Here is a 27856-nt window from a genome sequence, read left to right on the forward strand (position 1 = left end):
CTCGTACACTTTGACGAATTAACCATGTAGGAAATACGCTTAGTGTAGGTCTCATGATCATCCGATTTTGATGAAATTTGGTCGGCCTACGAACGAGTTTCCGAACCAGCGTGATCAAAATTTGATGTAAAATTAATATTTAATATTTTAAATTCTTAAAACATAAAGTTTCTAAAACACAAAAAAGGTCGTTCTTCACTTGTCGAGTATTGTTTGACGATGCCATTATTTGCCATCAAACAATCCTAGGGGTATACAATTCATTTAATCAACACCTATTACTAAAGTTAGACCTACTTATATGTTTGTATAAGAAACATTGAGGGGATCTTTTCTTTGCGAAAACTCCCTTTTCCGGGATAAATTCCCTGGCATCAGCAACTGTGGGGTTGGGGTGTTCCCTCCAGTCGCTAGTCAGTAGCAACAGAGCCGCTCGCCTATAACCATGTGATAACTGTGTGTATACAGTAAGTGATCCGTCCATCTGTCAATATGGACCTCGGGGAGCAAGAGATCTGCTCCATCGGGATGACCACCATGCGATCTTCCGTCAGCAACTCATCCGGTGAGTCCATCCTACACTACAGTGGGAGAGTCCTTTGTTTGGGATCAGACTCACTCATGCGAACGATTGATTGGCTGTTTTTTGTTCGGATTGGATTTTTAAAGAGAAATAATGGATTTTGAGGAGTATACTTTTAAACGGTCGTATTTTATCTAAATAAATATGAAAACAGTACCGGTAGATTAAACAACACTGAAGGAAACCCCGTTTTTAAATGCTGTTTTTCTTGCCGATTGTATTTTTTAGTGGGTACGATTAAGAACAGTTTTTGATGTTTGATTTTCGTAGACAATTTTGAGAAGTACACAAGTAATGATATCTTGAGAATGTTATGGATAAGAGGTTTAAAACGTATTAGTCTTAGTGTATATGATCAGGGTTTCGTTTGTAAAACGTTGTTTTTACTTTCTCCCCCTATACCATAGTATATGGAGAAAGTATTGTTTTCGTCAAAATTTTCGAGTTTGAGTTTTGAGTGGATATATTCGTTTTGGGTCCCCCTGGACCCAAAAAAGTGGTTTTTGAAGTGATGTCTGTGTGTGTGTGTGTGTGTGTGTGTGTCTGTGTGTCTGGATGTGTACAGAGCTAGAGACTAAACCTGTGGTCCAATTTCGATGAAATTTTGTATGTAGGTTCTAATCCATGGTATCTCCAGGCGTTTTTTCATTTTTTTGAAATTTTGATTTTTAATGGGGATTTTCCCATAAAAACCCATAAAAACCGGAAAAATCGGATTTTCTCAAAAATGGCCCGAACGATTTTGATAAAAATTTAGTATGTTATAGTCCTTTATATTCTGAACAAAATGATACAAATCCCATTTCTGTAAAAATTACGGTTCAAAAGTTATGGTAAATTATGTGATTTTCCCATAAAACCCCATAAAAAACGAAAAATAGGATTTTAGACAAAAATCCGGTTTTGATTTAACATAGTACTTATGTTATGGTCCTTACAACTTTGATAGTTTTTCATTTTTTAGAAATTATTATTTTTAATTGGGATTTTCCCATAAAACCCCGGATAAAATAACGGAAAAATAGGATTTTCCCAAAAATGGCCCGAACGATTTTGATAAAAATTTAGTATGTTATAGTCCTTTATATTCTGAACAAAATGGTACAAATCCCATTTCTGTATAAATTACGGTTCAAAAGTTATTGTAAATTATGTTATTTTCCCATAAAACCCCATAAAATAACGGAAAAATAGGATTTTCCCAAAAATGGCCCGAACGATTTTGATAAAAATTTAGTATGTTATAGTCCTTTATATTCTGAACAAAATGGTACAAATCCCATTTCTGTATAAATTACGGTTCAAAAGTTATTGTAAATTATGTTATTTTCCCATAAAACCCCATAAAATAACGGAAAAATCTGATTTTCCCAAAATTGGCTCGAACGATTTTGATAAAAATTTAGTATGTTATAGTCCTTTAAATTCTGAACAAAATTGTACAAATCCCATTTCCTTATATTTACTCTCACCGCTTACACATGATAAACGTTGTTGTCAAACTTATGGGAGAAAGTATGTGTCAGAATGCTGATACCGTTTATTTAAACTGTCTATACTTCATTATACGATTATAAAAAAATCGTAACCTCTTTTAGCGAATATTTCCACTACATAGCTATAAAGAAAGACAGATTCGATAAAAAATCTCCGACCCCTCATTTGAATCGTTCTTTTAACCTAATTTGAAAACGAGTTACAAATACATAAACTTCGTACTGTATTGTTAAATTAATGTGCGAAAAAAATATATATTGATTATTTAATCTACAGCTTATTAGAAACTGTAATTAAAATTACGTAGTCTATTATTTTCAAGCGGGTTTCTTAAAAAATCAAAACAATCATGTAAAAAACATTTGAGAGACGACTGTTTGAATTTATTTTAGCCTGCATCGTAAAGTTTCCGTTTATATCCGTTATAGTCCCGATTCTTTGTTTTTTGTTTAGACTTTAACTGGTATATAAACAAATAAAAATGTCTTTACCAAGCAAGCGTTTTTTGTGGAACTAATCTGATTTTCAAGACAAATGTCATTAATCTAATAAGCTTAATGTATATAAAATGTCTCATTTGATATTACAGAAACCAATCCTGAAAAGTGACCAAGAAAGAACCCTATTCACACCGTAACCACTTAGCACTTCGTGGATTTGAATACAAACTTATTGTCTCTGTTTTTACAACGTTATGCGCGGTGTTAACATCATTATTTACAATTGTGTGACTTGAAGCTATGGCCGACTTGAAGCTATGATAACAACTATTTAGTCACTCAAAATGAGTTTTAAATTGTCCGAAAGTCCTAAAGCTACTCACACAGCCGCAATTTTGTCCACTTATTATTTAAAAAAATTAAAATAGTTAAGCGTACGAAATTGAAACTTTGCAGAAACATTCCTGGCATCTAGACAAAGCTACAAAATAATTATGAAAAATTTCAACATTCATAAAACAAAGTGGCGGCCATTAAATAAAATGTTTGTAAAATCAACGGTTTGAGTCATTTAAGAAACAAAATTGTATATAGCTACTGTAAAATTTTAAATATTGTATATCAAATAATGGCTTAAGTTCGTCGATCATTCTGACACCTTTAAGGGAGTATGTTTTGGCCCTAATTCTAAAACCGACCTTAAGTTAGTTTGTTTTTCCTTCGTTTTAAATTGCATTACAATAGGCATATTCTATTTTACCATGTATTCACTTTTAAAACAATTTAAACGCTATAAAATAATGTTAGAAAGATCTTAAAATCAATACTTTTGTTGAGGTTAAATGGTAACAGAACTATGCCAGTGCTATTGATACATTTGCTCATTAGCCTTCAGTTCGCACGGATCAATGTTATCTCGCTCTGAGGGCTTTAATTGCGTTTGGACCGTTCCATTCAGATGTTGCTACAGTACCATGCAGTGGTTGTTTCAACTTTCAACCTCCTATCATCGCCTTTTAAATACTATTTGTATGTAGTTATTCGCTGATATTTCTACAGTTATTGCGGTTTTCGACCTACTTTGTACCAAAAATGACGTCATACATACGCTGTTATAACACTTAATTATTTATTAAATGCTGTAGTGGTGAGCAAATAAGAATACACTAAATGGAGCCAAACAACTACCTTGTTTTTTCATAGGCAAGTAAAAAAATAATTACAACACAAAAGTTAACAGTTTATGTTTTGGTTAGCTCAAAATACAATTGACTAAAATACACGATGCTCAAATTGTTATCTTGATTGAAATCCGGAATTAAGTTAACTTGTCGAATCGAAATTATTGACTATTTAAATATGTATGAAGGTTTAATTGAATCAAAAGTGAAACCGTCCGATTAATTTACAGTTTTTTGTTGTTTATAGGACAGATCGTTTTATTTTTATTTTTTTTTTTTTATGATTGATACTGCATTACAATAGGTATTTCGAGTAATTTTGTGAATCAACCAAAACAGTCGTGATCTCAATGGCTTTAAGGAAACAAGCAGACTTTGAAGAAATGTACACAAGCTGCAAAAAAATTGGGCAGAATCAAAACCAGGGAATTTTGGTTGGGAATTGTTTGGAAAAGAAGTTTGATTTTTGTTCTCAAAATAAATAACGGGAAATCAGGGTAGGCTGCAGATTTTCCGATTAAAAGATGCTGTGCATTTGTAGGAAATGAGTTGGAGTTTAATAATGAGAAGCAGTTTATGCATCACGACAACTTGTGTCTGTTTGCAAAATAAAATGTTATTGTTTCATTTTTATGATAGTATATCGGCGATCGCTAGTTCCGCAGTGGTTATTTGGCTCAGTTTCAAGATGCAGTGTTCATTTGGCGGCGTCTTACGAGCCATATTTTATTACAGGCGAATTTCTTCCAGATTCACTATATTCATGTGTCTTATCTATTGTGTGAGATTGTTCATACAGTTTGTTTATAAAAGCGATGATACAGACTAAAAGATAATTTACGCATTGAAATCAAATTTATGAACACTGAGAAGAAAACACTGATTCTTGTGAATCTCGTACGCGGAACTAGATTTGAAAATAAGAATTTTACCTAATGTCAAAGTTGTTTCGCCCAAAGAACCAAAACTGGCGAACTAAATAATAATACACAGTAAAAGCTATTTCCCCGCCACTTTCCGAAATTAATATTCACCTAATTACGTTTTAAAGAGGGGTTCTACATGGTGATTTTCCTTTCGAAACTAATTATTCGAAAATCTGTGAATTGAAAAGCAAAAGTGTTTACCCTTTGGAATATCAATGAAAGTTACGGGGGTGGCACGTAATGGCCAGGACAAAGGCACCAGCATTACAGTAGCGCCCTGTTAAAGAGCATCCCCATTCATCCTTGTTTTAATCCCTAAGAGCACTTCCCTCGGCTGTCTTCGTTAAGACATGTTTTACCTTTCCTGTATTTGTGTTTGTGTATCTAAGCCAACGGCATTTTTATCGTATTGAAAGGAAACTAACAAATACTGGTCCTTGTTATTATTTAACTTCTACAATTTGTTAGATATTAATTGATAGTCCAATGACAAATGGTTGGGAGATTTTTGCAAACTCTCGAACTCATCCGCAAGTTTCTTTAGACTAGAAACTTAGAATATCTCAAGAAAAAGTTTTAAAGGAAAAGATAAGTGTGTGCAGTGCTCGGAACCTGCGCAAACCCAAATTACGAAAAATGCATTCCAAGTATTTTGGACCAAATATCTAATACTTAGGGCCTACTTCTGTAAAATACTACACATTTTATGGATTGAAATGTTTGTGAATCAAATATATCTGTAGACTTTTGATACTCCAATATCAAGGGATGAGCCGATACAGCGCAAAACTGGACTGCACTGATATTTAAATGGCGGGCATCAGGGCGCAATTCAACGTAGTCCGTCGCGTTACCGACTGAAATAAGTATTACAATATTTTGTATCTTTTTTTACTTGTATGTTTTTTTATCTTTGAATAGTTTTCTTCGAACATATATTGATTATTGTTCGAACTAGGGGTCGAAGCTGCTGAAGCACCCCTAACTACTACATTAAAGGAGTAAAGACATTATTTATTTTGAAGCTGAACGTGATGCAAACTAATATAAAGTGTGACTGAGGTTAGCAAAGTTGAGTGTTATCAGACAGTTCCGCCCGACTGCACATCTACAGCTGCTGAGCTGCACCATACAGTAACCCTCACTCGTAAACATTTACTGTCTACAGTTTGTGTTTATGTGATCTATACACTGTAAACATAAACCTGGTCGCTACATTTGTATTGGAACTTGCCATGTTTCCTTAATCCGTCTTTGGTAAAAACGTGGTAAAAACCACGATTACTAGAAAATTCCGGTATGGATCATAAACATAAACAAATGACGTTTTTGCCCGAAAATAAACATAATTTAACATTGCTTAAATGGAACTGCCAAAACTAACACATGTTCAATGCTATTAGTAGACTTCTCATCCCATTGTAAATTTTGAAGCACGTTTTCGTGTCTAGTTCATGTACGGTGACACTGGGCGCTAGTGTCAACGAAATTTTGTTTCTATTATTTTAGGGTTAATTTCTTGATTTGTGCTTTACTGTTTGGTTATAAAACTAAAGGACAAGTTATTGTTTATGATTAGATCGTATTATTTGGTTAAACGAGGTTTTAAATGGCTGTAATAACGGGAAACAAATTGTAAACAAAACACGACCTCTACAGAAAACCGGACAAAACTAACAATAAAATTGGCTTCAGCTGTTCCATAAGGATGGGAAATCTACTAAGGGAGTATGTTTTTTATCTATGCTATTAGTATAGGATTCGGGCCAACAACGTCATTTTGTTTATGTTTATGATCCATACCGGTATTTTTCTAGTAATCGTGGTACAGTAAAAACTTATCTGTTTCTGATTTCGTGATTTTTATGAGTTGAACGTGAAATTGGTTGATTTCTAATTTCGTTTATGTATTATACATGATCAAACGTACTATTTTATTTGGCACTTTTCTGTTTTGTGTATATACAGAGAGTTTTAAGGTTTATTATTTATTTTACTGTTATTTCGCCAATTTTCAAACTGTTTTAAAATAGAAAATGCTTATTTATGAAATATCGCTTGGCTTCTAGAGTTGTACAAAATTGTAGAATATCCGACACTGTGGAATTCACACTGAAATGGGAAAATTATTTTATAACGCACTGAAACAAATGTTTCAAGTTTAACAGGACTACTTTGTACATTACCTTTTAAAAACTAAATTCAGGGATGATATTGTTTACACCACATAAATACAGCATTACGCCTACTTGTTCACAAAAGAAATAATTATTAGTGAAAGTATGATTGCTATAGTCATAAACTATTAAAACTCTACTGGTAGACATAAATTTATTCTTTTCGTTAAAAGTAAGCAAAGCAATGGGAACAGTAAACTGTTGAGAACAAAAAAATTATCCAACTGTAGATATAATTTATTTTCATTCAACAGGTAATTTACCTATTATTGTCCTCCCAACATGCAGTACATTGTACAACGGTCCGTAAGTGTAGGGTGTAGGGGAGGAGTTGGCTAGGGTTAAGGGATGGGAGAGAGCAGAGTGGGTCTGGGTATATTGAGACGTACAACCCTGCATTGTGCCACAGGCATCGTGTATTGTGGCTACGGTACAATCGATATGTTGTGATACCGCTGCCATAGCGATCGTATTGGCCTTGTCGCCTACAACTAACAACAATGCAACTGTACTGCTATGACTGTATCGCACGCTATAGGCAGTGGATTTCCATTACCAAGTTGAACATGTATTTTGGTTTGTATTAATGACATTAATGTGTCACAATCTTCATTTTCTTTTGTTTTTTGCCATAACTGCATGGTTTGCTGTTTTGTTTGCTGTGCCATGAATTAACCATTTTTTCAGCGTGGTTTGTAATTATGAACATTTCATTATTTATATGCATTGGTTTGTTTATTTTAGAATAGTTTGACGTTACCTATTGTATTTATTACTTAATGGTATAATAAATCTCTTGAATCTCTTGACTTTACCTCGGGAACTATATAAATTTTGGAGGGTTTTGTGCCGTAAAGTGACCTAAATAAGACATTTAAGTTTATTTTTTCTTTACTGACAAAATGTTAGGAGACTATAATTGGTTGCAATTTCACGAAATTAATTGCTAGAAAACTGTACTTCGTCTTTTCTGTTACCTACCTAACTAGTTTAGTTGCATTGTTGATGCATATTTGATGAAAATACTAAGAAAATTTAAACATATTTTACTAAGTGTTTTTCTTCTTCCTATTCTTGCTACAACGCAAATAGCCTAGTTAGGCTAACAAATGAAAAGGCCTAAACTTGAATTAATTTCTGTCAAGACTTTGGTAATTTATACCCTTTGATAATTCCTAAAGTAGGTAATATTAATTAGGTATTCTGTTATTGCCAGTAGGTATAGGTTGGCGATACCTAAACGTTCATCCTTAAAGAATTAAGTAGTATATTCTGATATAAAATTAAAATATCACAAGAACTGTATGGCTGTCGACAAGTCACAAAAAGACAAGGTCTAGTGAGGCATATTTTAGTGAAGTTTGTACGAGTATATCGTATGCAAATTACCTTGGCCGACGCGTGATAGTCCGGAGTTGTAGAAAGCGTTGCATTGTAGCATGCGACACGTCGAGGGTGACGACGGTCGCACGCGACTCCGACACACTGCAACAAGTCAACATTGCTATGCGGCAACACTGGTGCAATCTGTCTGAACAATTTCTTTTAGTTTATGTACTCCTAAACGAGCACTATTTTTTACTCTTTTGCAAAAAAAAGGTTCAATCCGACTTGTTATATGTAACAACGGCTTTTTGTAGACATGATTGTTAATTAATTGCGTTAATGACACAAATAGGTAGAGAGAATATAGTGGCAGTACGTGGGGATTAGGGTAACCGAGCTGCGGGTTAAAATCCCACTAATCACCAATGGCTAGCAAAATGATAGCCGTGACCCTCTAGGCCAAGCCTGAAGTAAGGTGAGACCCTCTAGGCCAAGCCTGAAGTAAGGTGTGACCCTCTGGGCCAAGCCTGAAGTAAGGTGTGGCCCTCTAGGCCTAGCCTGAAGTAAGGTGTGACCCTCTGGGCCAAGCATGAAGTAATGTATGACTCTCTAGGCCAAGCCTGAAGTAAGGTGTGACCCTCTAGGCCAAGCCTGAAGTAAGGTGTGACCGTCTAGGCCAAACCTGAAGTAAGGTGTGACCCTCTAGGCCAAGCCTGAAGTAATGTATGACTCTCTCTCTAGGCCAAGCCTGAAATGAAATGATATTTATTCGTCTGAAGTAAGTTGTGACCCTCTAGGCCAAGCCTGAAGTAAGGTGTGGCCCTCTAGGCCAAGCCTGAAGTAAGGTGTAACGATGTTGTGCTCAACTTGGCGTCCTAGGATGTGAACTGTGAAGGTAGTGCAAGCAAATGGCACAAATGGACGGAGGTTTTTTTATAGGCCCTGGAATCAATCCTGCTCTCATTCATGTTTGAAGTTGAGAACTAAAACCACTCAACTACTGAAAATGAAATAAGGATTAGTGTTTATCACTTTCACATTGCGGCCTCCAAAACACACATTTGTCTGCAATGTCGACCTTTTGTTAGATAATTGGATAATCTAATGACAAATTGAAACTTAGTCCAGAATAAATATAATTCGGGGTCGACCTGCTACCTTATCTTTGAAGGCAAGCAATATATTGATTTGGCATCCCAAACAGTCAATTTGAAATGAAATACAGGTGTTCTTTTTTGTACTGTATTAACTTTGTATTATTTATGAAACTAGTGTTTTTTGGTCATCCAAAAGAAGCAATACCGTATTTTTTTTTCAAGCCAAAAGGAATGCCAATTTTTTTAACAAAATTTTAAACTGTCTGACAACTTGTAAATTAGTAGTGTTGGTTCTGTCCACTTTATTTTGACGTAATTATTGTAAGTACACACAAATACTCTTGTCGTACCGGAAACTTAACTTCAACATTCTGTCTCAAACAGATGCTGAACAAAAAACTGACTGCAAGGGTTTTACAGGTATCTCGTCCCTGGTGTCCTGTGCGACATTAGAGGAGTTGCCAGAACTGCCAGCTCATGATGAAGAACGACTGCAGAGAGCTGCTAGACTGCTGCAGCAACGTCTGATACTGCGACAGTGGCTGCAGTCACTCTCTCTGCAGCACCATCACCATAGGTGTGTGAATCTTTATTTTACTCAGTAGCCCGGTCTTAAGGTTGCTACTCTGATGATGATTGTCGATTGTGTTATTCAGAAAAACTTCCAGTCTCACTACAAGATCCAATCCAACTTGACAGAAAACATTTCTCTCACTAGATGAAAAATTAAGTGTTACTCCAACCTTTCAGTTACGTCAAATCTTTCTTGGTATCAAATCCCGAACTGCAAAAAGTCACTGTATGTGTTTTTGTGTCATTAAGTCACTAAAATTTAGAAATACGAATATCTCTAGTGTTGTACCTTGTACTGTATTGTACATATTTACAACAATGACACCAGTTGCATCTTTGCAGGCTGCTGCAGGAAGATGTGACTTCTCTAGAGGATGTGTACTGGCTGGAGGACTCACGGGCTCGTTACTTACTAGGGAAAGACTTTGCTGCTTGGAGCGCTGCTCGTCAGGTATACTTCAGACAAAGTAGTTTCAGTAATAGATGGTTTTGCTGCACAGTTTTAGCATAAATTTTAATCCAACCTCATGGAGAGTGATTCTCTGGCTTCCGATTTACAACATTTAAACTGTTTGATGTAAAAAGTAGGTATGTAATATTTTGGTTTAAGAAAATAACTAGCTGAACAATTTTTTCCACCAGAATATCGTAAATATCTTGGCATAAACCTTTCTATACAGTAGAATTTTTGTACATCTTGGGATCAAACAAGGTTGGGGACATTTATATACAAGTTAGTCGCTGCTTTTATATACAACAAAGTGTTAGAACCAACCTATGTAGGAAGTGCTCTACAAAAATAAGTGGATTGGTTTCAAAATGCATTTTAATATGCAAAATTACTTAAAGCCACTACTATAATAAATAATAAATGAATATCACAATCACATGAAAAGTACCAGACATGCTCTTCTGGTGGCAAGTTTTTTGCGAGTGTGTTTGTCATGGGTAGATGATAGTCTAGACAATCTGAAGTCTGATTATAAAAAAGTCGTTTTTATTTTATTTTTTATTAGCTCGCTTTCTTGTCCGGTACAAATTTTGAAATCAATTTTATACTAACTTCCCGACGAGCTAGAGACTTGAAACTTGAAACATGGTTTACAAATGGAAGGCAATGCAATGTTATATCATTTAATCTTCATATTTCCCTTGGGCTACGCCCCATGGGCTTGTTTTTATTAAATCGCTTTCTTACAAATTTTGACACTTCCCGATGAGCTAGAGACTTGAAATTTGGAACATAGCTCATAAATGGATGACAATGCAATAATATATCATTTAATTTTCATATTTCCCTTGGACTACGCCCCAAGGGCTTGTTTTTATTAGCTCTCTTTCCTACAAATTTTGATATAAATTTTAAACGAAGTTTCCGGTGAGCTAGAGACTTGAAACTTGAAACATAGCTCACAAATGGATGACAATGCAATATTATATAATTTAATTTTCATATTTCCCTTGGGCTACGCCCCTTTGGCTTCCAAATTTTCCATGTTTACATTTTAAAAGAATGTAAACATATAAATTAATTTAAGTCAGCTGTAAATACTTAAATTTGACAGTTAGAAGAGCAGAGGTTAAGAGGTACAGGTTCTGCTCCCGAGATATTCAAAACAATCATTTCAAAGTAAAGATAAAACATCTGATTACAGATAATAAGGTTTTGGGTTTTGGTTATGCATTAAGAGGCTATAGCCTATAAAATAGATTTAACATATTTACACATTAAAGACTAAAAATTAGATAATAATTTATAAATAAAAATACTTTTTAAAAATAACACATTTTTAAACGCACTAAAAAGTATAAAATAATTTATAAAATGTTGAGAAAATAAAAACTTGTAAGATTTAAAACAAAAAACGTGGGGCGCATGCAATATATATAGATCATAATAGTTCAATAGGTGAAGTTAATTGTAAATCAGCATGCGCCCCACGTTTTTCGTTTTAAATCTTACAAGTATTTATTTTCTCAACATTTTATAAATTATTTTATACTTTTTAGTGTGTTTAAAAATGTGTTATTTTTAAAAAGTATTTTTATTTATAAATTAATTTATAAATAAAAAACTTTTTTAATCAAAACGTTTTTAAACGCCCTAAAAAGTAGAAAATAATTTACAAATAATTTATAAATATGTTGAGAGAGTATAAATACTTGTACGATTTAAAACGAAAAACGTGGTGTGCATGCAATAGAGTTTACCTTCACCTACTGAACTAATGTATTATTATCAATTAATTGCATGCACCCAACGTTTTTCGTTTTAAATCGTATAATTTATACTCTCTCAACATATTTATAAATTATTTGTAAATTATTTTCTACTTTTTAGGGCGTTTAAAAACGTTTTGATTAAAAAAGTTTTTATTTATAAGTTATGTTATACTTTTTAGTTTTAATGTGTGTGCATGATTAATTTATCATTTATAAATGGATTGACTCTTACATCCGTATATAGTGGGTTATTTACAATTAGCCAATCAAGTGCCTTGTAAACACGATCTGGTGAAATGGTATAATCTCTGGATACATTAAGGTTCTCCAGAGTTTCACTCACTAAAACAATTCCTGTATCTGTGCTCGACCGAGGAAGCATTTCAGGCAGCTTTTCACTGACTTCAAAGATATCAAGAGCAAATAAAGTTGCATGCCCTTTGAAACCATATTGACCAAACCTGCCTGGAAATTTTATCACTTTGAGGTACGGAATGATGCGCTGAAGCAAACGTTGTTCTGGTTCAGTTAGTACCAAAATTTCAGTCAGGATATCACCTGGAAGTAAGTTATTCCAATACGCCTTGGATGGAGCATAACTCTTTGAGCTCCTCAAGTGTGTATTGCATCTATGGCAGACAAGCAACTCATTTTTAGCGGAAAGTTCCGGTGGCAGGTATGGCTTCGGTGAAATGGAACAATATTTTCCGACCTGATTAGGGTAGCACTTTTTCTTCCAGATATCACAACACTTGCCACAAAAAGTGTTTTTGGTTAGATGGAAATCAACTTCCCGTTGAGCATAGGCCTGACGCTGACGTAGTAGTCTTGCCGATTTACAAACCTGCGTAGCTCGCTTACGCCATTTGGCTAATCTTGCCGATTTACAAGTCTTCGATTCATGAAGCTTAACTTGTCTTTTTTCTTCTTCTTCTCTAGCCGTAGCTTGTGTTGGGAGGCTGTCTCCTTCCAATAAGCCGTGGATTGAGCATAGGCCTGACGCTGACATAGTAGTCTTGCCGATTTACAAACCTCCGATTCCTGTTGAAGCTTAACTAGTCTTTTTTTCTTTTCCTTCTCTAGGCGTCGCTTGCGTTGGGTGACTGTCTCCTTGACCATAGTATGAGTTATCATGCAATATTCACAAATAATTGATATTATTACATGTTTACAGTTCGTTAATCCGAAAACTCACAATATATAATAATTTAACTATAGTTTGTTATGGAATTTCTCTGCAATGCATTCACTCGAAATATTTATTGTTTACTTTATAGAATACTAAATAAACAAAAATTGACATTTTTTACAAACACCTTGATACCTGCAATCAGATTGTCGATCTTTATTTTGAAATGTTTGTTTGTATAAAGAATCTCTTGGGAGCATAACCTGTACCTCTTAACCTCTGCTCTTCGAACTGTCAAATTTAAGTATTTACAGCTGACTTAAATTAGTTGTTATATTTACATCCTTTCAAAATGTAAACATGAAAAATTTGGAAGCCCATGGGGCGTAGCCCAAGGGAAATATGAAAATTAAATGATATAATATTGCATTGTCATGCATTTGTGAGCTATGTTTCAAATTTAAAGTCTCTAGCTTATCGGGCACATCGTTTAAAATTGATATCAAAATTTGTAGGAAAGCGAGCTAATAAAAACAAGCCCATGGGGCGTAGCCCGAAAGGAAATATGAAAATTAAATGATATAATATTGCAATGTCATCCATTTGTGAGCTATGTTTCAAATTTCAAGTCTCTAACTCATCAGGAAGTACCAAAATTTGCAAGAAATCGATTTAATAAAAACAAGCCCATGGGGCGTAGCCCAAGGGAAATATTAAAATTAAATTGTATAATATTGCATTGTCTTCCATTTGTGAGATATGTTTCAAGTTTCAAGTCCCTAGCTCATCGGGAAGTTAGTATAAAATCGGTTGCAAAATTTGTAGCGGACAAGAAAGCGACCTAATAAAAACGTTTTAAAAAGGAAGTCTATTCTAACTGAAAACCTTCTCTTCTGTATTCAAACATCCCATTTCCAAGGGAAGCTTGCCTATTGCACGCATAATTCCTACTTGTCTAGGATTTATGAATGTTTAATAAAACTAAATTAAAACTCTGATATATCTTAGGGGGAGAAGTGATTAATATTAATATTTTTAGTAGTTATAGATTGATGCAATCTTAACTAAACCCTTTGTAGCACACAAGTTTTCCTTTTAGTATATTTATTTCAAGTTTTCATAAAATAATAAAAACCCAATAGGCACTGCCAGTCAATAAGGAGGACCTTGGCAAGTTGAAGGCTGAACTATGGAGTGCAGTGGTCAAGAGCAGCCAGCATCAAGACGCATGGACTTTTGGTGAGTGAGCAAGAATTAACTGACTTTTATTTATTAGCTTGTTAGTCGTTATTATTTTCCAGAGCAGCTTATGAGTCGGCTCTCTATTTTAAATTAACACGATTACTCTCTAGATGTTGGAACGTTCCAAATAAAACAGATGTTTTGTGATCACAAAAGTGGTCCCTTAGGAAACCGACATGTGACATAAATTCACAAGATGTCCTCAAATCTTCGAATCCATAAACTAGATTTTGTACCTGAGGCAAAGCACTCTCTTCTGCAGTATGTAGCTGTATATGTGTTGCAGGAGGCATGTTGGTGGTGTCAGTAAGTGTGGCAGGATTGGAAACCTTGGCTGCTATGACACAACCCTCCCTGGCACCAGAGGCAAAGCACTCTCTTCTGCAGTATGTAGCTGTATATGTGTTGCAGGAGGCATGTTGGTGGTGTCAGTAAGTGTGGCAGGATTGGTAACCTTGGCTGCTATGACACAACCCTCCCTGGCACCTGAGGCAAAGCACTCCCTTCTGCAGTATGTAGCTGTATATGTGTTGCAGGAGGCATGTTGGTGGTGTCAGTAAGTGTGGCAGGATTGGTTACCTTGGCTGCTATGACACAACCCTCCCTGGCACCAGAGGCAAAGCACTCTCTTCTGCAGTATGTAGCTGTATATGTGTTGCAGGAGGCATGTTGGTGGTGTCAGTAAGTGTGGCAGGATTGGTAACCTTGGCTGCTATGACACAACCCTCCCTGGCACCTGAGGCAAAGCACTCCCTTCTGCAGTATGTAACTGGCAAGTATCTCCAGCCAGCCAACTGTACAACACACTTTGAGTGGTCTGACCCCTGCGTCGTCGGAGGCACCATGACCTTCATTGTTAGGGTAAGAGGCTGTCCGAACACACTTGTACATATTTTAAACATATTTTTAAAACATTAAGAAATTAATAAAAACTTATATTTCAGGGGATAACTAAAAGGTATTAAACACAGAGTGTTTTACACCTTCAAGCTTGTGTGTGCATCCCTGTAATAATAAATACAAATTAGGAAGAAAACAATGGTTTGAAGCCAATTTTAGAAACAGTTGGTAACTTTTCATACGTTTTTACAGGGTATTAGCCTAACAAAATTATTATATTGGACACATTGAAAATGTTTCAGATGTATTAGGTACACTATGTGTTTTAGAGCTAAATTTTAAGTAATTTTCAGCTTGTTAAAAGTATAAGCAAATTAAGTTTAACTGTAAAACCTAAAACTTTGAATTCAGCCAACAATCAAAACTGGATTGAGCTGTGAATTTTGCTTGCCCCTTAGGATGGACCAATTATGATTCCCAACCTCTTAAAACTTTGGATTCAATACTGATTCCTGAATTTGTCGAAATCACAGCGAAATTGTCCCAATACATGGTTAAAACGAAGAAAAAAACTGGTTTTGTAAGACGAATCTTCCCTTTATCAGAACTAAAGAAGATTAAATTAATCTCTTTGTGTACTTGAAAGATCTTTCAGTGGTACACAAGATAATTACCCTTTTTTATTGTATTTTATTCTAGTTCTACCAGCGTAACGGACAGCCGTATCCGATCTGTGACACGGACGCACTCACAGTCGAGGTGACGGAGGGGCTGCGTCGCATCGCTACGTTGGTAGAGCTCGGTGGTAGGGAGGCGACTGCGTACAACCGTGCAGTCTGCAAGTTCACAGTGCGCCAGGCGGGGCAGTACCGTGTGGCAGTACTGGTAGGGAATGTTCACGTCCAGGGCAGTCCGTTCAACAAGACATTCCTACCAGGCAAGTATAGAAACACTGATGTAAAATAGACGTTCGGTGCTAGTTTTGCACAAAATTTAAAACTTTTCTGGATAATCTGGACTTTTAGGTTTGAATTTTAGTAAAGAAATGTTACAGTACATATTCGTGATGTTATACACTCAATCAGAAACACAATGTCTGCCTCATACAGTTGGTTTTTTGTTGCTGTTGTGTTTACAATTTTTGCTTCCATATTGATTTTCTGTACTATATTGATACTCTGAATAGTGGTTGTATGCTATATTTACTTAATGAGCATATTTGAGCCTAACCTCCTTGTGTTCATTTGTTTTGTTAAATCCTTTTTCTACCACTTTTTGGAGGTACCACCATTTGTACACCATCACTGTGTAATAGGCTAATGCATATGAACTGATTGTAACCACATGTCATGGTATGTCTACGCATATGCTGTTGGATACACATAGAATAGGTATCATGAATAAAACAATGAAAATACATTCTTATGTAAAAAGGTGAACCTAATGCATTACTTTAATATTTATAAACTAAATACACAGAACAATCAATTACAGCAAGTTGCCGCAGTCAATACAATTCGGGCATATAAGGTTAAAAATAGGAGGACTTCATCTCTGAAGTGAACCATTTATAGGTTGAAATCTATGTTTATAATTTCTCCACCGTAGGTCCACCAGACCCATTGAAGACAGCGTTTGTCCGACACAGTTCTACAGTGATCTGCACAGCCGAAGTGCCTCATACTCTGGTCATCGAACCTCGCGACGAGTTCAACAACCTCTGCCACTTCCTCAACGACAATGACCCTGTCGCTGGATACACTATCAACATATCTCAGGTACGTTGCTTCCAGTCCACACTACCAAAACCAAAATCCTGCTTAGGCAATTGAAAATTCCATTTTATTCCACTTTAATACTATCTCAAATATAATACTGTGGATCCCTCATGAGTTTTGTAAAAAAACTCGTTCTATCCCAAGTGATCTTTTAAAGACGTATCATTTTTTTAAATTATTCTTTTAACCTTGTTATAATACTTAACACATTTTTTTTATAAATAAGGAGTTTAGTTTTTATCTCTTGTCATTATGTCTCCATCCCATTTTAATACCACACAAGCATGGTCTGAAAATCCTGTTTTTTGGGATAAAAATCCGGCTTATGGAAACACTGCACAGGTAATTTTGTGTGTTTATAAATGTTATCCCTCCTTCTCAGATTATTTCACAAAGTAAAAACATAATATATGTTATTCTTAAAAATGTTAAAACATTTTTTGTACCCCATAAATGTTATAATTCCATAGCGTTCTGTTGTGTGTAATTTAAAAATAGTCCTTACCAAAAACTCCTTGCACTTTGAACTTTCACGGGCATAGATTTAGGTGGCTTTAAGAACATGAATAGGCCTATGTGTTGGCTAGCTTTATGAACTACTCCTGTAGAAAATTTTATCCCAATTGGTTGACTGCGGTAGTTTTTCACGGTAGGTGATCACCTGATTCAACCTTGTTAGATACAAGCAGGAAAACCACCTCTTTAATGATATTTATGTTTCAGACAGAGGTCCCCGAGGTGGTGGTGAAGACTTCGTTTGACTATGACTCTGTCAGCCTTCGGGTGCGACTGACAGTGACTTTCTCAAAGGAAGGATGTTTCCATGCCAAAGTGGCCTTCAATGGAGTCACTCTCCACAACGGTGATTTCGACTGTATCGTCCTCTCCAGTAAGATATTTACCCTTTAAAGCACTTAACCTGGTTACCCTTTAGCTTAACTTGATGTGCGTCAAGCTCAGTCGATAGCGCCACGGACTTCAGGCGTAAGGCAGCGATGTTGTGAGTTCCGATCTTGGTACCTGCCTCTACTTACATCAACGGTATCTGTACAGTTCACCGTAGTACTGTACTGGCTCACCCTTTGCTTAGCTGAATACGTTCCACGCACAAGGTAAAATCCACAACAACGTTGCCATGAATTTGTTGTCCATTGTGCTACCGACTAAGCCACTAGATTGTCACTAGATTGTCTGTTCACATACTGTATATGACTGCGCTGTACACCTCCCCTTTAAATATAATTGTGTTCATTAATATTTTGGTGATGTATGCCCATCTTCTGCAGTTTTATATGTTGTTTTTCCTTGGTTAAAGAGTTCATGGATATCTTAATTATAATGATTCTAGTAATCCATAAGCAGTAATCTATGATCTAACAAGGGCCCTGTTCACATATGTACCAAATCAGTTGTTAGAGTCTACTGCATTCTTTAGTGTTACCTTTTTAGCGAATTTCCCTATAGGGAATAAGCTATTACCGTAGGTCTCATGGTAAGACTTAGTCCCGGGACCGATTTACTTTTTCATTTTGATGTCCCTAGAAGCCAAAAACACCATCCGTTCAAATTCATATATATATATATGTGTCCGTCAGCACGATAACTCGAGCAAAAAGATCCGATTTCGATGAAATTTGGTACAAACGTGTAAACCTACGTTTATTTGAACGAGTTCGGGAACCAGCATGATCGGACCATGGGAACGGGGTTTTATGGGGGGATTTATGGGGTAAAAATTGGTTTTTCTCATTTTTGACCCTCAAAAAATAAAATTTCCCAAATTTCTTCTAAACCATTTTGAAGAGCTTAAAAAAACAAATAATTCAGTATATTGAAGTGTTTTTGTATGGTTATTGGTTATGGAGAAAATTATAAATTAAAAATTCCCATGTTATTCTTATAGAGAATAAGTAAACTTTTGTAGTTTGCTTGTTTATGCATATATTTGGATCAAACATGGCCAATCTATTTATTTCATACTAAGCTATTAATATTTTACAAAAAAACACACTTTATTACCCTGTAGGCAGCAAACCTAGGTACTCGTTAAACCCAATGTTATTTGAATAGATTTACTTACTTCTTACTTCTTGGTACATGCATCCAGCTTCAGGTAATGCCGACCGCACGGTGTCTCTCATATACAAGGTTGGCCAGTCTCCAGTAGGTGGGATCAGTTAGGATTCGTCCAAGAGTACAGTCAGGTTGGAGTCTCTTCCTCAGCTCATCTCTGATATCCAACTTTATAGATTTAATTGAAAATCAAATCAGGCAAATGGAAATTCGCTTAGTCTGCAGGTTTGCTGCGGCGAGGGTATTTTATATTATAATTAATTACAGATCCATAATTATAGGGATATGTTTTGATATCTCGCCAGAATTAAATCAGCAGCTTTTCATGTTCATAACTAGTACCTAATACCTAATAATGTATATTGATTGGGAATTCTGAGGGTAACTGATTAGCAAATTGGATAAAGAAATTTCTTAGCAATCTGGAGGTTTCTGGTCAAATCTACAGAAATGTATTTGGCAATTTTTGCACCTTACACCCCTAACTAGTCCATAACATTCTCATCCCCACTTTATCTTCCCTTTGCGACACACAACAATTTGTTGGCATCAAAGCTCCATAATTCTATAATAATTGTGCAGGCAGTGATGCAGCCATGGTCCACAAGAATGTTCGCAACCATAACATCTGCTATGAGGCGAGACTGCTGACTTTACACGGAGAACGGCTCAGCAAACCTCGCAAAGTCCTTGTGTACGTGTCGCCCAAACAGCTCACCATCAAGGAGTTCCTGCTCAAGTTCATACCCAAGCGTCTCGTCACCTTCAGGCTCTGTCCATCCACCAAGGTATGTGAAATATCTTCTCTGACCAAAATTTAATATTTGGGGAGCAAGCCGATCTAGTGGTACAGCGTTAATCCTTTTAGGACAGCTGGATAGGTTGATCTGAGCTGCTGAATACTCAACTATAGTTCGGCCGCTTAGAAAGCGACCTCCTCCAGCATTGGTTTAGCATTAGCGCGCAGGATGTTTTCTAAGCGGCCGAACTATAACTGGAAGTGCAAGAAAATCTTCAGTTTAATATTTTAACAAAGGTTAACTATAAGGCTAACTTTTTGTGCGTTAATATAACAACAACAACAATAACAAACTTAACACAACAAACACAACGAAAATTTTACTCTAACGACATTGTCATACGTTACCTTTTCAATTTAACCCCCCTATATCCGCTCAAAAATTGTCTAAATCAATCACAAATATTTTTTTACAGCCAAAATCATGCCCAGGCAAAATATAGAACCCCACCAAACACCTAACTTAACTAGATCTGCAACGATGCCACTCTCCGTTTACTCACAATCAGATTTTGTTTTCTTGGGACTAAAGCTTTATTTTAAAGCTAAGCTCAAGCTGTAATACTAATTAAGATGAATCACTTTCAAACTGCGGAGTGTCTTAGTGTTTACCCATAAGACCTGAGAGCACAACCTGAGACCATAAGATCTGTTGATGTCAAAAATTTTGCAGAAGTATCATGAATTTTATGTGGAATCTTTCAATGTTCTTAGTTGAGTGTGAATGCGATGACCAAAATAGAATATCCACAATCGAAACACAGATGAGGAAAATTGATAACCCACGGCACAAGTGACTTTATTAATATTGGTGGAATTTTTTACTGTTTAAGGTTTAAGGTTTTGAAGAAGCTTTGACATCAACTGAACTGATCATCAGTTTCAGTTCCTGAGTAACAACACCACTTTTTACTACCATTATTTACGGAAAGTAAATAAAAGAAACATCTTATAACACTTATAACATATATTTACGCTTTTACTGTTAACTCACAAGACGGTAAATATACATAAAAGATGGTGAGTGGAGATCGATTTCGACTGGACACTCCAATCATCATCAGACCCAATAGGCGAATGACAAGAATAAAAATGGTGTCCCTACTTATATCCTATTGGCTAACGGAAGCACCGGCCAGTACATTTTTATAATTATAACGTAGTCAAAATTGACTTGTTCATTAATCAGCTTATTTCTATTTTTACATTTTTCCTTATAAATAGACAATTCTTCCCAAGCATTCATTACATATCCTTTTTTTACAATTCTTTAAAATAAATAGACTGTCCTCCATTTTTCCTATTGAGTGGCCATTTATGCGACATTTATCTTTCTAGTTTGTTGTTCCTCCTCGCAGATATGTGGTTTTGGAAGCGGTTAATGAAGTTCACAGTCTCTCCAATGTACCATCATTTGTCATTGACGACGGTTGTCATCCTAAGGTTGAGCTGATGACCAAGGAGGTGTTTTAGATTTATTGACAGCTTCAGCTTCAACTAAAGTGATCTTCAGTTTCAGTTCCTGAGTGACAACCGCTGTTCACTGCCAGCGTTTGTCATCGACGACGGTTGTCAACCCAAGGTTGAGCTGATGGCCAAGGATCGCAATGTCATCGCAGCCACCTTCACTCACTTTCTGCTCAAAAATATCGGTGAGGCTTTTTGTTTTTGCATACTTATTTTATTTCTGATGAAACTGTCTCTACATCAGATTTATGTTGAAATTTATATGATCATGAGATTTCTATATCATCAGTGTAACTCAACGGATTCTTCAACTTTCCTCTGCATTGAAAATATTCATCGACAAAATAATCGTATAACACATTCGCTACCGAGGATCGCATATATGCGATGACGCGATCATTGCCTTGGACCGAAGTATACAATTTAATCTTACGCATAGACTGGCTGTGACCTAGTTAACAGTACACGCATATCACGGGCGAAAACCTACTAAACAGTGATCATTTACTTTGTAATACTCTACAATCGTGTTAGTAAATTATATATTCTTGTTTTGTTTTTTTATATTTTTGATAACCTTTTGCAATGTTGCATATTAGCAACGCCCGGTATATAGCATAAACAATAGTAAAAATTATAATATTTTTATTTAAATAGCCCAATTGCCACATATATGCAACAGCTCATTTTTTCCTGAATATTGAAATATTGTATTAATTTCAATTGATCATAGTTCGAATTTCTTTGTATGTGAAAAAAAATAAATATAACATTAAAAATGTTACAGGAGGTTCAGAAACATTCAAGGACAAGCAGGCCTTCTTCTATCACGAAGTTCGTCGGTTTCATCACAAACATTATCATGAGAAGCTGGCAATGAGGATCAACCGGGATAAACTACTGGAGTCTGTGAGTTTGAATCCTTTACTTTTCAAACGACTTGTATTAAAAACACGCTTTATTATCTTCTCTGTGACAGCAAACCTAAGTAGGTACTCATTAAACTTAATGTTATTTTAATAGCTAAAAAATCTAAAAATGTTAAAGAAATATTTGAATTAAAATCCAATCAGCCAAATGGAAATTAACATTGTCTGCAGGTTTCCCGAGGTGGAGCTTTTTTCTCTTTTTTGTATGTATGCGGCCAACAATGCGTACACTCAATTTCACTAAAACAAAGCTTCAAAATTAAACTTTGATATTCTGAAACTATGTGCCTGAGACTGTAATAGGATTGACAACTTTAAGGTTCATAACCTATTTATTAATTAATGTCATTAATCAAGTGTTAATTCAATGCTTGATAACATATATTTATTTATATATATAAGAATATTTATTTGACTAATTTTCACTTTCTACAACATATTTTGACATATTGTTAACATTTAAAGATTAATCATCTAATGAACAGATTTTTACTGTTAGAATTTTGCTGTAGTATATAATAGAGCAAGAGCCCATGACTGCCAGACCTTCGTCATTTTATAAAAGCTGAAAGTTTCTCAGCAAATGCTCCCAGTTCAGTTGAGAATGATCGGCAACTATGACATTTGGATTTTGGTTACTTTGGTAACAAAAAGGTAACAAAGGTCTGAAATTTGCAAATAACCATCGTTATAGTATAAAGCTTGGTTCTTTTATATTTTCTTCAGAGGAATGTTAGAAATCATTTCCCACATTGCCAGACACTTTGTGCGGTTTAAACCCTCTGCCAGACACCCTTAAAAACTAGGTATGACGAAGATTAATTTTCGTCATTTTATAAAAGCTGAGATTGATATATGTTATTTGGGGAGCTATCAAAAGACGTTTTCTCAAAAGCCAGACACTTTCGTTGGTAACTTCATCTAGCCAGACACTTTAAAGTCTGCCGTAATAAGCTTAACTGTTACCTGCAAACAGTGAACTCAGTTCCAGTTTGGAACAGGTGTCTGTGCCAAATGTAAACGGTGAAATCACAACTTATTTCTAATCGTAATTGCGTTAATTTACATAATAGTATATGTTTTAGTTAGAAAATATAAATAAAATTAGAAGCTTTAACATTTAAAGTTCAGAAGTTTATTTACAATTCCACTCAAGACAGAAACATAAACATGACTAATATTGTTTACCTCCAACTAACATATGATACATTTAACATATGATAATATGTGAATATAACATTATAATACATCTTTCCCCTTTAAAAAACAGCAAACAAATTTGAAAGAATTAACTAAAAACAATAACCAATAATAACCAACCAAACTTCTCCCTTCTTTTGAGACCATATTATATTGTATTCTGAAATCTTGATGGTAGCTTGATTTCTCTACGAGGTCTTAGTTGTACTGGCTCGTCTTGCCTTGGAACTGACTGGGAATTGTTTTGTTGAGTGAGTGATGGTTTCAGATGGCGGCGATTTCTTCTTAATGTAGCCCCGTTATCACCTTCTACCCAGTAACTTCTTGGAGTTGGTCCTTGATTAACAATCTTTCCCTGCTCCCACCTTCCTTCATTTCTGAAGACAACTCTTTCGTTATTTCTTACAACCCTTAAGTCTTTGGCTGACCGATCATAATATTTTTTCTGCAGCTGTTGTCTTGTATTTAACCTGTCTTGTACTCCATCATTCAGCGTTGGTTTCAGCAGTTCCTCGGTTACAGGGATCGTTGTCTTACACCTGCGTTGAAACATCAGCTGAGCTGGAGAATATCCCAGATGCTTAACGGGCATGTTCCTAAGCTCCAATAAAGCCATTTTCAAATCCTTATTGTCATACTGTACTTTCCTTATCAACTCTTTGGCCATTCCAACTGCCCTTTCAGCAAGCCCATTGGATTGTGCATAGCCTGGACTGCGTGTCACAATTTCAAAATTCCATTCACGGGCAAATTCCCTCATTTGGGCACTGTTGTAAGGGACATTATCCGCTACCATTATATCAGGAGGGCCAAATCTACTGAAGATGTCTTTGCATGCTGATATTACAGACGTTGCTGATTTACATGGCATTTTAACCAGCTCCAACCAGTTTGAGTAAGCATCCATCATGACTAAGTACACATTTCCTCCATATGAAAATATGTCACATCCGATACGCTCCCATGGTCTAGTAGGTATAGGATACGGCATAAGGGTTTCCTTTGCATTACTCCTGGAAAACCTTTCACATATCCTGCAACGAGCCACAAAACTTTCAATGTCTGTAGCCATTCGTGGCCAATAAAGTATCTGTCGAGCCCTAGCTTTGCACTTTTCAATTCCTCCATGCGCGATATGGATTCGCTGAAGCATGTCCTGTCGTAGCTGTCGTGGCACAATCAGTTTGTGATTTAAAAACAATAAACCATCTTCTTCAGATACCATATGTCTTTGGTTCCAATAGTGGCGTACTATCTCTGGGGTGTCTTGCTTCCTTTCTGGCCAAACTTCTTTGCAGTATCTCTTCACAATAGCAGTTTCTTGGTCCTCTTCAGTGTAACGCTGGAATAATTTCTTCTTCTCTTCAGTCATAGGCAATGAACTTGTTAAACTGTGTACTTGAAATTCTGAAGAGACTGTCGTTTCTGTGCATTTTAATGCTGCTCTTGACAACGTATCAGCAATAAGTTGGCTACTACCAGGTAAGTACTTTACTTCCAGATCATAATTCAAACACCTTAGTCTCATTTTCTGTAGCCGACCTGGTACCACGTGCAAATCTTGTTGAAAAATATTTACAAGCGGCTTGTGGTCAGTCTGAATTGTTACTTTATAGCCATAAATAAACCTGTGAAACTTGTCAACAGCAAAAACTATAGCTAGAGTTTCCTTTTCGATTTGCGAATATCTCTTCTCTGTATCAGTCAATGAACGGGACATGAAAGCCACTGGCTGCCCACTCTGCAACAAACAACATCCTAGGCCATCTTGAGAAGCGTCTGTTTGTATTTCAAGAGGTCTTCGAGAGTCAAAGTATACCAAAACTGGTTCACTGGAAATTAATGTCTTGATGATCTTCAGAGCATCTTCATGCTCTACGGTCCATAAGAAGTCCACATCCTTTCTTGTCAAATGTCTGAGGGGTGCAGTGATTTTTGCTAAGTTTGGTATGAACCTCGATAAATACTTTAGCATGCCCAATAACCGCATTACCCCTTTCTTGTCCGTGGGTGGGTCCATTTCAACTATGGCCTTTACATAATCTGGGTCGGGTTGGATTCCTGCAGCCGATACTATGTGTCCCAGATACTTAACTTCGCTCTTCTTAAATTGCATCTTGTTTGGATTAAACTTGATTCCAAGTTTAAGGGCTGTGTCCAAAACTCTCTTTAAATTTTCGTCATGCTCTTCCGATGTCGTTCCTCCTACAATAATATCATCATGTACTATGTTAACTCCCTTCAGGTTTCCAAAGCATTTGTAGTTATTTTTCTGGCACAATTCTGGACCCGAACAGATTCCAAAAGGAAATCTACAAAATTGGTATCTCCCAAATGGGGTACTGACTGTGCACAGTTCACGACTCTCCTCATCTAAAACAATTTGAAAAAACCCATCCTTAAGATCCAAAACAGTGAAGTATTTGTAACCACTCAATGTTACCAGAATATCATCAGGGTGTGGCATTAGAAAGTGCTCTCTCATTACCACCTTGTTCAATGGCATCGGATCTATGCAGATTCTCAAAGACTTATCAGGTTTTTCCACGATCACCAGAGGATTGACCCATGCTGTAGGTTTGTCAACTTTTCGAATCACCCCAGTTTCCTCAAGTTGGTCCAACTTTTCCTTTAGTTTTTCCTGTAAACTGTAAGGTACTCTTCGTGATTGTCGAATTTGTGGGATAGCACCCTCCTTAAGCTGAATATGATGAGTGCTTGGAAACTGTCCCAATCCTTCAAAAGCTGTCTTGTAGCCAGTTAAAACATCGTCCTTATCCTTAAAATTCAAACATATCGATGACACTCTCTTAATGAGTCCTAAATTGACACAATCGTTCAGTCCTAAAATCGGCAGTTCATGTTCGACATTCACTACAGCAAAATTCACATCTGCAGTTACACCTGTAATTGTTTTACATTGTAACATCACAAGACCTAGTGGTTTGATTTTTAATTTTTCATCTCCCCAGGCTGAGAGTACATAAGAACTACGTTTTACGTGTGTAATGTTCATTTTCCGTACATAACTAGCAGGTAAAATACTGATCTCTGCACCTGTATCTAATTTAAATTTAACTTGTGTACCACCAACAGTCAAGTTTTCCGTCCACGATTTTTCACTTTGACCTTTCACTCCACTAATGTTTAAGCTTACCGAGCCTAAACTAACATCGCTCACACAAGAGTCTTCATCGTGTTGTTCCTTGTTTGTAACAGCATGAGATTTAATAGTTTTACTCCTACAAACCTTTGCAAAATGATTTTTGCCATCACATTTCGAGCATGTTTTGCCATATGCAGGACATTTACCCCGAACATGTTTGTAGCCGCAAAAGCTACATAGATCATTCTGTTTTTCTTTTGCAATACTCCGCGAAAGTTCTTGATTTGGTACATTATTAACAACACATACACTGTATGGATCCGACTTAGTCCCCGAAAGCTTGGTTTCATTGTGCTCTACAATAGTCCTACATTGATCCTTGCTACTCTCTACAATCATACAGAAATCAATAGCTTTTTTCAAGTCAAGTTTTGTATCTCTTAATAGACGCTCTTGAGTGCTTTTATCTCTTATGCCTAAGACAATTCTATCTCTAATCATATTGTCAGGTTCAAGAAACTCGCATGATTTAGCTGCTATTTTTAACTGCATAACAAACTTACTGAAGTCTTGACCTTCTTCCTGCTTCATTCTATAGAATTTAAACCGCTCAAATATGACATTTTTCAGAGGACAACAGTAAGATTCAAACTTTGCAAGTACGCAATCAAAACTATCTTTGTCATTATCTTCAAATTTAAAAGTATTATATACATCTAGGCCATCATCGCCTAACAGATTAAGCAGCTGCGCAATCTTAATTTCATCCTTAAGTTTCTTACCATGACTAGTAGCTATTAAGTACAGTTCAAACTTCTGACGAAATCTTTTCCAATTTTCACTCACATTTCCTTCAAAACTCATAGGTTCAGGCAACCTAAACAATCCAGATACTTCCATTATTTCTTCTAGGTTTCAAAATACACCTGACACCATGTTTTAGTTAGAAAATATAAATAAAATTAGAAGCTTTAACATTTAAAGTTCAGAAGTTTATTTACAATTCCACTCAAGACAGAAACATAAACATGACTAATATTGTTTACCTCCAACTAACATATGATACATTTAACATATGATAATATGTGAATATAACATTATAATACAGTATAACAGCTGAATTTGATATATGTTACTTGGGAAGCTATGAAGAGACATTTCCTCAAGAGCCAGACACTTTCGTTGGTTATTTTATCTTGCCAGACACTTTAAAAGACTGTAGTAGTATAATAGGTACAGTAGTTACAAGCAGTGACTTCAGTTTCAGTAT

The 27856-nt window shown here is 35.8% G+C and overlaps 1 protein-coding gene across 1 annotated transcript in view; it reads left to right on the forward strand.

Annotated features, from left to right (window-relative positions):
• Positions 1-430: 430 nt before the first annotated feature.
• Positions 431-27856, forward strand: part of LOC128987538 (apoptosis-resistant E3 ubiquitin protein ligase 1-like) — a 41871-nt gene continuing 14445 nt past the window's right edge. The window contains exons 1-11 of the mRNA XM_054408436.1: positions 431-565; positions 9648-9804; positions 10143-10251; positions 14295-14391; positions 15056-15255; positions 15934-16171; positions 16843-17012; positions 17736-17901; positions 19668-19873; positions 21398-21536; positions 22139-22260. Coding sequence (XP_054264411.1) covers positions 493-565; positions 9648-9804; positions 10143-10251; positions 14295-14391; positions 15056-15255; positions 15934-16171; positions 16843-17012; positions 17736-17901; positions 19668-19873; positions 21398-21536; positions 22139-22260 — 1677 coding nt within the window. The 5' untranslated portion in view covers positions 431-492. The remainder of the gene's footprint in view (positions 566-9647; positions 9805-10142; positions 10252-14294; positions 14392-15055; positions 15256-15933; positions 16172-16842; positions 17013-17735; positions 17902-19667; positions 19874-21397; positions 21537-22138; positions 22261-27856) is intronic.

Source organism: Macrosteles quadrilineatus, unplaced genomic scaffold (assembly GCF_028750875.1).
Source record: "Macrosteles quadrilineatus isolate MER2022 unplaced genomic scaffold, UCM_ALF_1.0 Scaffold_2__2_contigs__length_208266976, whole genome shotgun sequence".
Taxonomy (NCBI): Eukaryota; Metazoa; Arthropoda; class Insecta; order Hemiptera; family Cicadellidae; genus Macrosteles; species Macrosteles quadrilineatus.